The sequence below is a fragment of the Martes martes genome (assembly GCF_963455335.1).
Source record: "Martes martes genome assembly, chromosome: 13".
NCBI classification, from domain to species: Eukaryota; Metazoa; Chordata; class Mammalia; order Carnivora; family Mustelidae; genus Martes; species Martes martes.
In genome coordinates, this window is record NC_137901.1 from 83,701,667 (window position 1) to 83,716,945 (window position 15,279).

A 15,279-nucleotide genomic window follows, 5' to 3' on the forward strand; every position below is an offset into this window, starting at 1 on the left:
TGAACCAAATTAGTTTAAACCTAAAACATTCACCTTTTGAATATAATCTTCATTGTAGCAGTGGCAGAGGTGAAAAAGGCTGGGGGATGGCTCGTGGTCCCCAAAGGGCCACCCCCGTGAGGTAGACCAGCCTCCTGTTGTCCAGTCCCCAAGGAAGGTTACTGACCTCACCCTGTCCTGAGCGTGGTTGAACTCGGCATCCTTCCCGTGTTCCTGGATTCCTGCTGGGTCGACAGCAGAGGAGTTGTTCTCCTGTCCCCCGTTCCTTTGGAAAAAGTTGCAAAGATGATTTTTCCATCATCTTCCAATATCAGGCCACACTTCTGTTCTCTCTGACAGTTCTTTCTCTAGGCATCCTTCTCTAACTGCAGCCTCCTCCTCCTAAAGCGTGCTCCGAAAATTGCTGTGCCTTTCCCCTCCAGCAAGGCCAGCAAGTAAAGGAGTGGGAGACGGGTGTGCAGGCCATCAGCCTGCGCGGCAGCGCCTGTGGCCGCCCCCGTGTCTGAACCCATGCAGCGTGGGAGCTACGGCCGCGCCGGCGGGTGGAGATGTTGTACCCCACCTCCCCGTTCACCCCGCAGGGCCGTCTCTTCAGGGACATGTGTTGACTGCGTTTATTAATTAATAGTGGTTACTGCTGGTGAACGCAGTGATGTGTTCTCCCTTGGGAAGGAAGAACACAGCCAGTTCCAGTGCTGGGTAGGAGAAGTTGGTGGAGCTCTGTCTGTCTTAAGCAACACGTGTTTGCTGTAAAAATCGCGCAGTACAAAAACGTACAAAGTAAGAAGCAAACCTTCCCTCACTTCTTACCCTCCATTTGTCCTCTACTTGGTTCTTTTGACTCAAATGAAATGACTGCATAATAATGTCCCATGATTTTTAACCATTCTGTATTGCTGAATATTTTCCTTGTCTCCATTTTGGGATTTCCTAGCGGTGCTGCAGGGACTGCTCATGGATCTTTACACACGCATGCTTGTGTTTCTGTGGGAGAAATTTGAGGCGTTCCGACAAGTGGGGCATCGAGTGTTTTAAAGTTGCTAGACCCCCATAATTACCTTCCTCAAAAGGCTCTACACTTCCGTGGACGGTGTTTGAAGGATTCTCTTAACTCGTCGTTCTCAGTATGAGTCAGTGTTATGGTTGATCCGAAGACCGTGTACTCTTCGGAGAGTTACCAGTGCAGTCATATTTTTTTAGGTATGGTGGACATTGCCCGACAGACGGTTGAATTCCTCTACGAGGAGAACGGCGGTATCCCAAGAGACTTGTATCTTCCCACCATTGAAGACATTAAAGACGAAGCGAACAAGTTCACAATTGATAAAGTTCGAAAAGGTTCTGTTTTCCCTCCTACTTTGTCTGTGAAGCTTCCTGTGGAATGAGGGGTTGGGTGTTCACTTGAGTGTGAGCAGAGCAGCTGTGAGCTCCCCTGGGGTGACTCTCCTTTTGCGGAATGACAGGACCTCTCACAGCCTCTCTTCTGTGAGGCCCTAAAGCTTGTGTGGCCTCCGGTGGCCGCCTGTGGCCGGCTTCCTGTGGGAGCTCGCTGGCACCCGCAGAGGGAGAAATGGGGCATGGGTGGGGAGGGGTCCAGATAGGCCTCTCAGCTTAGGTCAGGCCTGCTGAGCTAGAACCATGAATGTGTGGTTGCGCTGCTTTTTAGAATTTTAATAGAACGTGTTTATTCTTTTGATTAAAAATCTATTGCATTTTTTGAGGAAATGAAAATAAAGAAAAGCACAAAAAAGAAAACTGGAAACCACTCATTATCAGACCTTCACAAAAATATGAGAACATCAGGAACAGGGGCAGAAATATACTTTTTCTTTCTCTTTTTCTTTTTTAGATATAATTTGCATACCATAAAATCTACCCTCTTAAAGGATGCAGTTCAGTTTTTAGTAGATTCACAAGGTTGTATAACCACCAAACCATTGCCTCTAATTCCAGAACATTTTCATCCTCCAAAAAGAGCCCCTGTACCCCCACCATTCCCCATTTCTCCTTCCCTTGAGCCCCATTAATTTACTTTTTGTCCCTATGGACTTGCCTCTTCAGGACATTTCCTATGAATGGAATCCTATAACATGGGGTCTTTGGGTCTAGCCTCTTTTGTACAGCACAGTCTTTCAAGGTGCACACATGTTGTAGCATGTGTTAGTACTTTGTCCCTTTTTATGGTGAGATAATACTCTAGTGTGCGGAGTATTATCTCACCATAATACAAAAATACTCCATTTTTTAATCCACTGATCAGATGATGGACACTTGTGTTGTTTCTAACTTCAGGCTGTTATGAGTCATGCAGTTGTGAATGTGTGTTTTCCTTTCTCTCAGGTAGATACGTAGGAGTGGGATTGCTGGGTCCTATGATAAATTGAACTTTTTGAGGAACTGCCAGACGATTTTCCAAAGTGCACCATTTTACATTCCCACCGGAAATGTATACAGCTTCCATTTTCTCCATATCCTCGCCAACACTTACTACTCTCTGTTGGTTAGATTGTAGCCATCCCAGTGGGTGCGAAGTGGGGTCTTATTGTGGCTTGGGCTTGTCCCCCTAATGACTAATGACATGGAACATCTTTTCCTGTGTATCTTCGTTTTTCTTTGGAGAAGTGTTTATTCAAATCCCTTGTCAATTTTTTTAGTTGGCTTACTTGGTTTTGATTATGAGAGTTCTCACAACGTTTTGTTGTACGATCTTCAAGACTGAAGATTTGTACCTTTTTAGTTACAGATAAACTGAGGTATTGTTAGATGCTGTAGAGCCAAGATGATGATGGTACTTGCTTCTGAAAAAACTTCTCCTTCTGCCCTCCTCAGGCCTCACGGTAGTAACCCGCTCTCCTGACAGCAACAACGTAGCCAGCAGTACTGTGGGAACTGCTCTGCCAAAATTCGCCATCCGGGGGATGCTGAAAACCTTTGGGCTTCATGGAGTTGTCTTAGATGTTGATTCAGTGAGTAAACAGCCTTTTATATACGCAGAGACATTCATGCTCAGTTTCCATGTGCCTTAAAAAGCGATCATGCAGGGACGCCTGGGTGGCTCAGTTGGGTTAAACGTTTGCTTTCGGCTCAGGTCATGATCTTAAGGTCCTAGGATCGAGCCCCACGCTGGGTTCCCTGCTCAGCGGGGAGTCTGCTTGACCCCTTCCCTCTGCCCTTCCCCCACCCCTGCTCATGTTTGCTCTCACTCACTTGCTCTCTTTCAGATTAAAAAAATAAATCTTTAAAAAAAAAGCCAATCATGCAGATGGATTACTCTTCAGATTAGGGATGAAGAAAGTGAGCTAATTGCTCACACCAAATGGCTTTCCTGAGGTTTTCTCATGGGCCCAGATCAGGGCTGATGATCGATGATGATAAGCTCTTAATGCTGTGCTGTCAGCCCCCTTCAGACCACGCTGCCTCTGCCATCATTTTGTCAGCCATGTTCAGACCATCCCTCTATTCTTCCTACCCAAGTCCCAGGAACATTCTCCCGTGGTCCTTGACAAATGGATGGTCTATCTTTGTCATGACCGTTACAGACACAAGTAAAAGAAATAGTTTTATGATTTTGATCACATCATCTTGCTGGTTCTCTCCGCCTCGGTTTTCCAGTATGCAACACGAGTGTGTTAAACCCATGGCGTTCTCCGGTTGGGGGTGGGGGTGTTACAGGTGGGGAAAAAGGAACAGAAAATGCATCCAGACAAAGCCAAAGCTTTCTTTTGAAAACAGGGTCCTGTGTGAAAGTGATGACTCCACAATCCTAAGGTTTCATGCACGTGCTGGCATGTGAGAAGTTTCCTGGGCGAGAAAAGCTGATGAACCTAATACATAGTTCAAGCCTAAGAGTCTCTGATGAAAAAGGATCTGTTGCCCCATAGATAAACTAGAATCTGTCCAGACAGAGATACAGCAGCAGATCATGTTAGGTACCATTAATGGTGTGAAATGGAAAGCTTTACATTTTCACTGACTCCCTTTCACCCAAACTTAATTATGCATCATTAATTTTTTTTAAAGATTTCAATGTATTTGAGAGAGACAGTGCACGCATGTGAGCAGCAGGGAGGGGCCGAGGGAGGAGGGAGAGACTCTCAAGCAGACCACTTGCTGAGCACAGAGCCTAACGTGGAGCTCGAGCTAAACCCTGAGATCATGATCTGAGCCGAAACCAAGAGTTGGACATTCAAATGACTCAGCCTCCCAGGCGCCCCTTGAATCATTAAATTTTTTTAAGATTTTATTTATTTATTTGAGAGAGAGACAGTGAGAGAGCATGAGAGGGGAGAAGGTCAGAGGGAGAAGCAGATTCCCCATGGAGCTGGGAACCCGATGTGGGACTCGATCCCGGGACTCCAGAATCATGACCTGAGCCTGAAGGCAGTTGCTTAACCGACTGAGCCACCCAGGCACCCTGAATCATTAAATTTTTAAGAGAGGTTATTGACTGGTGGCTTACTAAGGTGAACATCTAAGTAGAAAATTCCATTAGTAAAACTATTAATTTCCCACTGCCTTCTGATATGAACTTCTGATCCTGGTTATCAGAAAGTATGTAACTCACTGTGTTTCTCAGCAGTGGAAATATGTGCAAGTATAAATTAGAAAAATAGAAAATTTGTTCAAATAATTCTGTTATTTAGGTACCATTTCTCAAATAGTTTGATTTTGAACGTAACAAAAATTACGTTCATATTTAAATCCAAAGCCTATATGTATGAGTTTACTTTTTTACTTTCCTGCAATAAAATAGAGCTATCAGATTTCCTGCTTTTCCAAAATTATTATTTTTTTCAAAGGTTTATGTATTTAAGAGCATGAGCGGGGGGGTGGGGTGGGGAGCAGAAGGAGAGAAAGAGAAGCAGACTCCCCACTAAGCACAGAGCCCAACGTGGAGCTCAGTCCCTCGACCCTGAGATCACGACCCAAGCCAAAATCAAGAGTTGGACCCCCAACCTGTCCAAGCCACCCAAGCACCCCATGCTTTTACAGAGTCGTCAGCATAAAAACAGTGAACATAAAACAATATGCACTGAATTTTGACTGAAATACAGCACTGTTGTCTTTAAATTTTTTTTTTTTAATTTTTATTAGAGTTGGGGGAAGGCCAGAGGGAGAGAGAGAATCTTAAGCAGGCTCCATGCCCATCGAGGAGCCCAATACAAGGCTCATTCCCACAACCCTGAGATCAGGCCCCGAGCCAAAGCCAAGGATTCTGATACTTAACCAACCGAGCCACCCAGGCGCCCCTGTCTTAAATTTCTAATTCATGATTACATACCAGTTAAAATTTGAAAACCAGTATGAAAAAGCTAAACACACTGTCAATATTAGCCAGATGTCTTTGACCTTTTAGAGATTCAGTGACATGAAACTAACATTTATTACCATAAAACTTTGATATATATACATATGTATTTTAAAACTTCAGGGGAGACAATTCAGTGCCCCAAAAGTCAAATAGACCTTTTATTTAACTGTTGTAGGTAAATGAGTTAGTGCAGGTGGAAACGTACCTCCGAAGTGAAGGCGTGCTGGTCCGGTACTGGTACCCTATTGATATGCTGGAGAGGCCCCCGGCAGGCTACCGAAGGACGGCCACCAATGGGCTGGTCACGCTGGACAATACCAACCTTCAGATTCACAGGTAAGACTGAGCCCTTCTTTCTAGTGGATCACAGGAGTTCACTTATGATGTCTTTACCACGTGTACCGCTTGTCATTGACAAGCTTTTCCTTCAAAGCTGAGAGTTAGAAAGAGAGACGGAAGCTAGTAAAGTAACAGCAAAATGGCAGGAGTTGGGAAGAAATGTTGTGCGATCTGGTGTCACCCCGCCTCTGCCGCAGGCTCTCTGCTGTGAGCTGCGGGGGGGGTGGGGGGTGGGGGGGGTGGGGGGGTGGAGGCAGGGCTGGAGATCTGGAAGAGAGTGGAAAAGCTGTAAAGAGTAAAGCCAGTCTAGAAGAGGTAACAAAGAGGATGTCCAGGCCTGGTGGGAGCAGCCAGCTCATTTCTCCACTGAGCAAACAAAGTGTTTACTCCTGAGTGCGCGCTTTGTGCCTAGCACTGGGCAGAGGTCTCTAAGGAAGCACATGCCTGCCCTCCGTGGATTGTCTCTCTCCTCTAATCCACACATGCCGTGGCTTTCCATTTCCCTTGGAGTAGAATTCAAACCATTAACCTGACTCACGAAAGCCCTGCCTGGGCCCCAAAGTCTCTGCTTCCTCGTGTACTCTCTGTCAGCAGTGCTGGACTTTCCATGCCTCTCAGACACGATGCTCGTGTCCTCCACGGGGTCTCTGCGCGTGCTCTTCCCTCAGCCCGGAGTGCTTTGCCCTGAACTTTGCGTGCCTGTCTCATTCTTATCATTCAGATCTCACTCTGTCACCTTTCCAGAGAGGCTTTGCCTCCCCGTCTAACATAAGCAGGAAGCCACGTGTTGTCCTAGCGCCGCATCTCACTCCCTCTCTAGGACCTAATGTTCTTGCCTGCGAGTTTGTGCGAGTTTGGTTTACTTTATTCACTGTGCTGTGTCTCCTCCTCCTAGACTGTGAGGTTCCCTAAAGCAGAGACTTTGTCTCATTCTTTTCCAGAGCCCCCCATTGTCTGATCGGGACCCTGGCTCAAGTTGTAAACTCAAAGTATCTGTTGAAAGGGATCCCAAAACATACAGGCTTGAATATCAATATGATACTCTTAAAAGTTTTTAAAGTTTCGGGCCCCTGGGTGGCTCAGTGGGTTAAAGCCTCTGCCTTCGGCTCAGGTCATGATCTCAGGGTCCTGGGATTGAGCCCCCGTATTGGGCTCTCTGCTCAGCGGGGAGCCTGCTTCCTCCTCTCTCTCTGCCTGCCTCTTTGTCTACTTGTGATCTCTCTCTGCCAAATAAATAAATAAAATTCTAAAAAAAAAAATTTTTTTTTAAGTTTTTAAAGCTCTATTTCGTAAGTGAGTTGTATTTTTAGCAAATGTCTCTGATAAATGTAATTTAATGACCTTTGATTAGCAGCTGAGCAAGAAGGCAAGAAAGCGCTTTGTAAAGTTACAATCAGGCTGTCGATGTAGGACATTTATTCTTGGGATTATGGTGGTGATCTCGGTGTCAGGAGAACTAAGAAGTCCGCCCCATGGGTTTGTTTGATCAAGAAAGTGGCTGGATTTCTCATCGCAGTACAGATACCCTCAGCGGTACGCTCTTCCTAAGGCACTCACGTGGCTGGGAGAGGACTCAGAGCGGTAGACGGTTCAGCAGTAGCCTCAGAGGCATTAATAGTCTGCAGGGACTACTGGGCAGGCCCGAAATAGTCTCACCCCAGCTGCGGCCCCAAATCTGAGGACGAAGCTGCGGGGAGTCTGTAAGGGCTTTTATTCCGACCTCCTCTGTGTTGCTGGCCCAGCCCCTCTGAGCGGTGCCCGTGCACTCAGCAAACCAACCTCTGCAGAGGGAGGAGACAGGCAGATAGAGGCAGTTTGTTTTAAAGTCTGGCGTAAGTATATTCCAGGCTGGTGGAGAGGAGAAAGATACCACCTAATTGCGGCATCTCAGCTGTGTTTGTCTTCACAGCTGTACAAACTCACCAGGTCTTATGTGGCTTCTTCAGTTATCGTTATGCCCAAATCTGAGTTAGGGTAGACCAGCATTACATTTAATTCAGATCAGTAGGCACTACAGGGTGAGCCCTGATGGGTCCAAGTGGGTTTTAAACCTAGACTTTTTAGAGACAGTAGGGCTGCTTCTAACTTGCCTTTTTAGTTAAGTGCTTAATACCAGGAGAATTTTTTTTATATTAACATATATTATTTGCCCCAGGGGTACAGGTCTGTGAATCATCAGTCTTACACAATTTACTGCACTCACCATATCACATACCCTCCCCAATGTCCATAACCCAACCACCCTCTCCCTCCCCCTCTCCCCAGCAACCCTCAGTTTGTTTCACGAGATTAAGAGTCTCTTATGGTTTGTCTCCCTCCTGATCCCATCTTGTTTCTTTTTTTTCCCTCCCTACCCTCCACGACCCACCCACCCTGCCTCTCAGATTCCTCATATCAGAGAGATTATATGATAATTGTCCTTCTCTGATTGACTTATTTCGCTCAGCATAATACCCTCTAGTTCCATCCACACCATTGCAAATGGCAAGATTTCATTTCTTTTGATGGCTGAGTAATATTCCACTGTGTATATATACCACATCTTTCTTACCCATTCATCTGTAGTTGGACATCTAGGTTCTTTCCGTAGTTTGGCTATCGTGGACATCACTGCTGTAAACATTCGGGTGCACGTGCCCCTTCGGATCACTACATTTGTATCTTTAGGGTAAATACCCAGTAGTGCCATTGTTGGGTCGTAGGGTAGCCCTATTTTCGACTTTTTGAGGAACCTCCATGTAGTTTTCCAGAGTGGCTGCACCAGCTTGCATTCCCACCAACAGAAAGGGTTCCCCTTTCTCCGCATCCTCGCCAGCATCTGTCATTTCCTGACTTGTTAATTTTAGCCATTCCGACTGGTGTGAGGTGGTATCTCACTGTGCTTTTGATTTGTATTTCCCTGATGCTGAGTGGTGTTGAGCACTTTTTCACGTGTGTGAAAAATGTCTTTTTTGCAGAAATGTCATCTTTTTGTCTTCTTTGCAGAAATGTCTGTTCATGTCCTCTGCCCATTTCTTGATTGGATTACTTGTTCTTTGGGTGTTGAGTTTGATAAGTTCATTATAGATTTCGGATACTAGCCCTTTATCTGATATGTCGTTTGTGAATATCTTCTCCCATTCTGTCAGTTATCTTTTGGTTTTGTTGACTGCTTCCTTTGCTAATGCCAGAATTTTTAATAATGATGATTAGTTTAAGAAATACAGGGAACCTCTCCTATGCTTGGTATTAGATCATTTGCCAAGAGATGCAATTCTTTTTTTTTTTTTAAGATTTTATTTATTTATTAGACAGAGATCACATGTAGGCAGAGAGGCAGGCGGTGGGGTGGGGGACAGGCTCCATGCTGAGCAGAGAGCCTGATGGGGGCTTAATCCCAGGACCCTGGGATCATGACCCGAGCCTGAGGCAGAGGCTTTAACCCACTGAGCCACTCAGGCGCCCCCAAGAGATGCAATTCTAAATGAGTCCCGTTTAGTCACTAATGAGCTATTATTCAAGGTGAATGCTCATTACTTCAGAAATTCATCACACAAAGTGTTCACAGTGAATGTTTTATATGCGCTTTAGTGAGCTGTGGTTTCCAGACCGTGTAGCTCACCCATTTAAAGCATACAAGTCGGGGGTGTTTAGTTTATATACAGACATGTACTGTCTTCACCACAATCACTTTTAAAACATTTTCATCTCATAAAAGAGAAACCCCGTGCCCCTTCTCTCCTCTAGTTCAGCTTTGTCCCGTTTCTATGGATTTGCTTGATTCTGGACAGCCTGTGTGGATGGAACCACGTATTGTGGGGCCCTTCATGTCTGGCCTCTTTCTCTTGGCACGATGTCTTCAAGGTTGATCCATGGCGTAGCAGGTTCTGGCGCTTCGTCCTTACTGCTAACAAATGTTCCAGTGTGTGCATTTACCTTTCCTCGCTTGATGGACGTTGTGCTGTTTCCAGTTTGGACCACTCCGATTAACACTCGTGTGAACATACACGTAGAAGTTTTGTGTGGATTCTGTTTTTGTTTCTTTTTCCACGGTGGTTTCTGAGTAGAGAAAATCCAAACATACTTAAACATGACTTTTTATTTGAGACTGAAGTGACTAGCTTGGCGTGCAGAATCCAGGGCCGGAAGAGAGGCTTGCGGCCTGGCCCGAGCCCCAGCGCTCACCGCGTCCCCCGCTTTCCCCACAGAGAGCTGCTGCGATGTGAGGCGGCGCTGGCCCGGCTGTACTGCCGCGTGGCCCTGCTCAACATCTTCGCCCCGAAGCTGCCACACTTGTTCACCCGCCTCTTCCACATCCCCGCCATCCGGGACATCACCCTGGAGCATCTACAGCTGCTGTCCAATCAGCTCCTGGCCCCTCCCCTCCCAGGTGAGCCTTGGCTTCTGGCCGGCCTGGTGACAACAGCTCGGGGTGGGGCGGCCCTATGCGCCAGCCCAGCCCCAGGCAGGAGACTGGGGGTGAGGGACTCGCTCTCCGGGTAACACAGGCCTTCAGCTGGTGTAGATAAACAGCCCTAAAGAGTCCCGATGATCTGGGCAGCACTTGCTCGCTTTAAAAAATGGAAGTATGCTACGTGACCTGTTTAGTCCTTGACCTGCTAAGCACTCACTGAGGGTCCCGACCAAATTGTGGATCAAGGAAAATTAAACATCACTTAGGAAGTCCTGTCACTGTACTGTGGCCACAGTCATTGTCACAGGCATTGCTCAGAAAGGAAAATGTACCTTTTACCGAGCTCCTCCACAGCTGGCCTCACTGGTTCATTGTGACTTCTGGTGGAGCTGTTTCGGTGGGCCAGGCTGTGTGTATCTCCTAACCTTGGGGCCCTTGGCGAGGCTTCTGGTGAATGCCAAGCAACGAACCTGCTTAGCCCAGCCCAAGACCGAGTGACCCCCTATTTTCCCCCAGCGCCTCAGCCTCCCCTTGGCCTCCTAGCAACTAAGACGGGAGCACAAGGTGAGAGGGCAGACGGCCCTCAACGCCTAGCGGGCATCTGCCAGCTGTGGAGGTCCCAGTGAGTGTGAGTGTGCTGGGGTCCCCTGGCCCACCCCCAAGAACTTAGAGGCTCCAAAACATCTGGACAGCTTTAAAGTGTTTGTGGAAGACGCTTTGCCATAATGACCTCACACTAGCTTTACACACTCCCTAGCAGTTCCTTGGGGCAGCTCGGGAGGGGCCCGGGCACACGAGTAGATCGGGCTCTGGGAACCGCTGCATCCAAGCAGCTCCATTTCTGTTTCATAGACCTGGGGCCGCCACTTCAGATTTGATTTTAGGAACAGTTTTGTTGCTTAAAAGAAGGGAAAAATTTAGACCGCTGATATGAACCCCCACCCCCAACCTGCCAACCTGCAGGATCTGATCAGTAATGTCTCCTCTGAGACACTCCGTCCGAGTTGCCCCATCCTGGTCTTCCGGGCAGGCTGCTCGCTGTCACCCACGTCTGCCCGCCGTTGGCGTCTGTGGTCCTGGCGAACTCAGGTTTTCTTTCCTGGTCCCAGATGGCACCATCAGCTCCAGCTCCATCCTCCTGGCACAGTCTCTGCAGCATTGCGTCCACTCCCAGAACTGCTCGGCCACAGACCTCTTCTACCAGGGCAGCTCCCAGACAGTGAGAGAGTGGCTCCACGTGGCCATCACCCGGACCCTGCACCAGGGCGAGGAGAGCCTGCTGGAGCTGACGAAACAGATCTGCTCCTTCCTGCAGGTAGACGACTGCACTGGGCCTGTAACTTTTAATTAGAAGTCTTACTGGCTTGCTGAAAATGACACACACTCTTCCCCTACTCCCCAACCCCCGCCGAACCAGTCTCCTTTTCCTCGTGGCTTTCCCATCTTGTCCCATCCATAGTGGCCTTCCTCCCAGACGGCTTTCTTGTCCCTAGGATCCTGTGACTGCGTATGCGTTGGCTCTGTCCTTTGCCTGGGGGTTGGGGGGTGAAGTGCTGTCCCGTGTGTGGCCTGTGGCTTTTCTTGTGAAATCTCTTTGCAGACAGCGCCGGAGCAGTTCCCCTCTGAGGAGTTTCCGATTTCGGAGTCCAAAGTCAACATGGATGTTAATTTCCCTGGGGCGGCTTTTGTCGTCGTGTCTTGCAAAGAAAGTCAGTCTGGATTCCGCAAAGAGTAAGTGGCCCGTTCTCTAGGAGAGCTAATGGGAGAGAAAACTGGAGTGTGGTGAAACTGACAGAAGACAAGCTCAAGTTGTTTTTACTCGTTAGTTAACATGCACCGTATTTGAAAATAGCCTATAGTTCTTCCCATATTTCTGTGTTTGGGAAATTCATCCTTATAAAGAACGACCTTCTAGGATGTGGTGGGAATGATTCAGAAATGCCCACTTCTTACTCTCCATCTCCTCCCTGGTGTGAGCAGCTGGACCCTGCTGACCCTCCTCCCCTCCCCCCTTGCTCCACAGCTCCTCCTTATACAAGGCGCCATGGGCACGGGTGCTCGTGTACGGGCTTGGCCACAAAGTCAAGCGAAACGGCCAGCTAAACCTGATTGAGGCCGTCTGTTACCCACGGGATGCATCTCCGGCCAACACCGGCCTCACGCCGCCGCCTACCGCCAACCAGTACCCTTCAGTGATCCTCTCCACAGACAAGGTCCACATCAAGCTGGGTATGTCTCTGAGTTAGCGCTTGGTAAGAAGAACACTGTGAAGTTATTTTTGGCTTTTCTTCTTTGTGGAGATAGAAAGGATCTTGTATGTTGCTGTGTGTGGTCAGTAAAGAACAGAAGGGCTCGGGGCAGTGTATTTTAGGGGCAGGAGATGAAATGAGTGCCTTTCCTGCCCAGGGCAGGCCCAGCAGATGCTGTCCAGACATCCGTGGGGATTTCCTTTCCTTTCCTTTCACAAGTGTGCACTCTTTAGAGTGACCTGAACGGAGCGGTCCTTTAGCAGCAATAATCCCAGCTGCCTTCCTCCACCGCTCATTAAAACTGGATTCTCTTGGGTGCGAGTGGATCCCTGGGGCCCAGGCCACAGTGGGCATCTGTGGCCTGTCTCCGTGGTAAACAGCCCGCTGGCTGGGCCAGGAGGCCCAGTGGGTCTCGTCTCCCCGGCATTCTTTGCTAAGCCCGAGTGGGTTTAGGGTTAAGGACTGGCTCCCCCTCTGCAGATCCCAGAGGCCACCCCCCGCCTCTGCACCCCAGGCACCGGGGCCACCTAACTGCTTCCAACAAAACACACAGAGGCAAGGAAAACCTGGTCACAGACTTCCATTGCACTTCCTGTCCTATTTGATGAGAAAGGAGGGACCCAGGTTTGCTACAGAGGATTCTGGAATGTAGTTGACCTCCCAGGCAAAAATTGGGTCTTGGTTTTTCCACAACCCCTGTCCTAGAGACCTTACATCTTTAAGGAATGAAATGAAAGGAGACTTTGCTAAACAACTTGATGATCTCTCTTCATTAGGGCTGATTTTTCTCATTACTTGGCCTACTGGCTGTTCTTTAAACTTTGTAATTAAATATGCAGAAGATCTTTATCTTCTAACTCCTCGGTCATCACCATATGAACATTCACCCCAAAACGCAGGTCAGTCAGCATGGTTCCTCCTGACTTGTCCGAAGACCCCAGGCTCCTGATGGCCTGACTAACGTCTGGTCAGGCCCCGCAGCAGGCCTTGGGGTGTGGTGCAGGGTGTAAGTGGGGAATCAGGCCTTAGGGCCTTTTTCCTCCCACTGCAGCATCTCTGGCCAGATTCAAGCCATGGCAGTGACACAAGGTAATAAGAGAAAAAGCCCGGGCGCCTGGGTGGCTCAGTTGGTTAAGTGACTGCCTTCGGCTTAGGTCATGATCCTGGAGTCCTGGGATCGAGTCCCACATCGGGCTCCCTGCTTGGCAGGGAGTCTGCTTCTCCCTCTGCCCCTCCTTCTTCTCATGCTCTCTCTTTCTCGCTCTCAAAATAAATAAAATCTTAAAAAAAAAAAAAAAAAAGAGAGAGAGAGAGAAAGCCCAGGGTCCTGGGAGTGCTAGTCTGGGGCGCCCCTTCCCGGTCCACTCTGTAACCTGATACAAGCTTAATGGTCTCGTGGGATTACAGCCACACAAAATGGCTTATTATTTCTTTACCAATCTGGGAATATTCCAAGGAAGTATCTTTTAAGGTCTGACTTAGTATTTCCGTGCTGGCTTATCAGGCTGGTTGGTATCTAAGCAGGTGGAGAGTGTTTATCCTTCCCCATTCTCATTGCTGCCATTTGTCCCTTGTCACACCGACAAGTGGACTCTTGGGAGGGATGTCCTCGTGCCCTTCCTGCACCTGCAGGTGACTCGGTCTGGAGTGCGGGGGCAGGGGGGCTGGGCAGTTCCATTTCCTTTCAACCTGCAGATGAGCAGGTTGGCTTTCCAGGCCTGTTCTTACACACACACACCTGGTGGGTCCTTTTCTGAGGCTGATTCGGGTCATGTGCTGCCAATTATGAGCCTTGCTCCTTGGCCGTTCTTCCAGGGGTGTCTCCGCCTCCTGGAGCCGTGCTGGTGTTGCATTCTCTGCCCCTGGAGTTCCCTCTGGCTATGGCCTTCGCGGAGCAGCTGCTGGCCTGGAGATCAGAGGATGGCGAAGGGAGATCCGAAGATGAGCCCGACACCATCCCGACATCTGTCCTCCTGCAGGTTGTGGAGCTGCTGGGTAAGGCTTACCTTCCCTCGGGATTGGGCCTGGGGGAGCTAGCTGAGGAAGGCACTTTCCTGCTGGTGGCCTCTTGTTCGGTTGCTGTCATTTGAAAAGGGCTTGTATTTATTTATTTTGAGAGAGAGCATGGGCAGGAGGGGCAGAAGGAGAGTGGGAAAGAGAATCTGAAGCCAACTCTGCAAGTAGCCCCACACAGGGCTTGATCTCACGACCCGAACCGAAAAACCAAGGGTCAGACACTTAATTAGATACCCCTGTGGCCTGGCCTCATAAACGCCTGACGTGCAGCGTGTTCTCATTTCACTAACCATGAAAATGAGATTGTTTTTTTATTAACATATAATGTGTTATTTGCCCCAGGAGTACAGGTCTGTGAATCATCAGGCTTACACATTTCACAGCACTCACCGTAGCACATACCCTCCCTAATGTCCATCACCCAGCTGCCCCATCCCCCCAACCCCTCCCCATCCAGCAACCCTCAGTTTGTTTCCTGAGATTAAGAGTCTCTTATGGTTTGTCTCCCTGCCTGGTTTCATCTTGTTTCATTTTCTTTCCCTTCCCCTATGATCTCACTGATACGGGGAATTTAAGAAAATGAGATTAATTTTATCATACTTTACTTTTTTTTTTAAGGTTTTATTTACTTATTTGACAGAGAGATAGAGCATAAGTAGGCAGAGCGGCAGGCAGAGAGAGAGAGGGAGAAGCAGGCTCTCCACCACATAGGGAGCCCGATGTAGTGCTCGAACCCAGGACCCTGGGATGATGACCTGAGCCAAAGGCAGCCGTTTAACCAACTGAGCCACCCAGGAGCCCCCGCACTTTACTTTATCACAAATACATGCTATTTTTGTAGCTTTGGAGGTCAAAGGTGGTGTGGAAGTAAATAATGTTGTAAAATCAAACATGGTGACTTAATAGTTCCTGAAAGGGTTGTATTTTGGTAAAACTCATAGAAAGTTAAACTTAAGAGTTGCACATGTAGC

General features: G+C 48.2%; 1 protein-coding gene across 3 annotated transcripts in view; it reads left to right on the forward strand.

The window, feature by feature from the left end:
* HECTD4 (HECT domain E3 ubiquitin protein ligase 4) overlaps positions 1–15,279 on the forward strand; it is a 177,505-nt gene that overhangs the window by 139,457 nt on the left and 22,769 nt on the right. For all 3 annotated transcript variants that reach the window (XM_080821201.1, XM_080821202.1, XM_080821203.1), the window contains exons 53-60: positions 1,201–1,338; positions 2,830–2,966; positions 5,487–5,647; positions 9,838–10,019; positions 11,153–11,358; positions 11,644–11,774; positions 12,067–12,272; positions 14,108–14,287. In XM_080821201.1, coding sequence (XP_080677327.1) covers positions 1,201–1,338; positions 2,830–2,966; positions 5,487–5,647; positions 9,838–10,019; positions 11,153–11,358; positions 11,644–11,774; positions 12,067–12,272; positions 14,108–14,287 — 1,341 coding nt within the window. The remainder of the gene's footprint in view (positions 1–1,200; positions 1,339–2,829; positions 2,967–5,486; positions 5,648–9,837; positions 10,020–11,152; positions 11,359–11,643; positions 11,775–12,066; positions 12,273–14,107; positions 14,288–15,279) is intronic.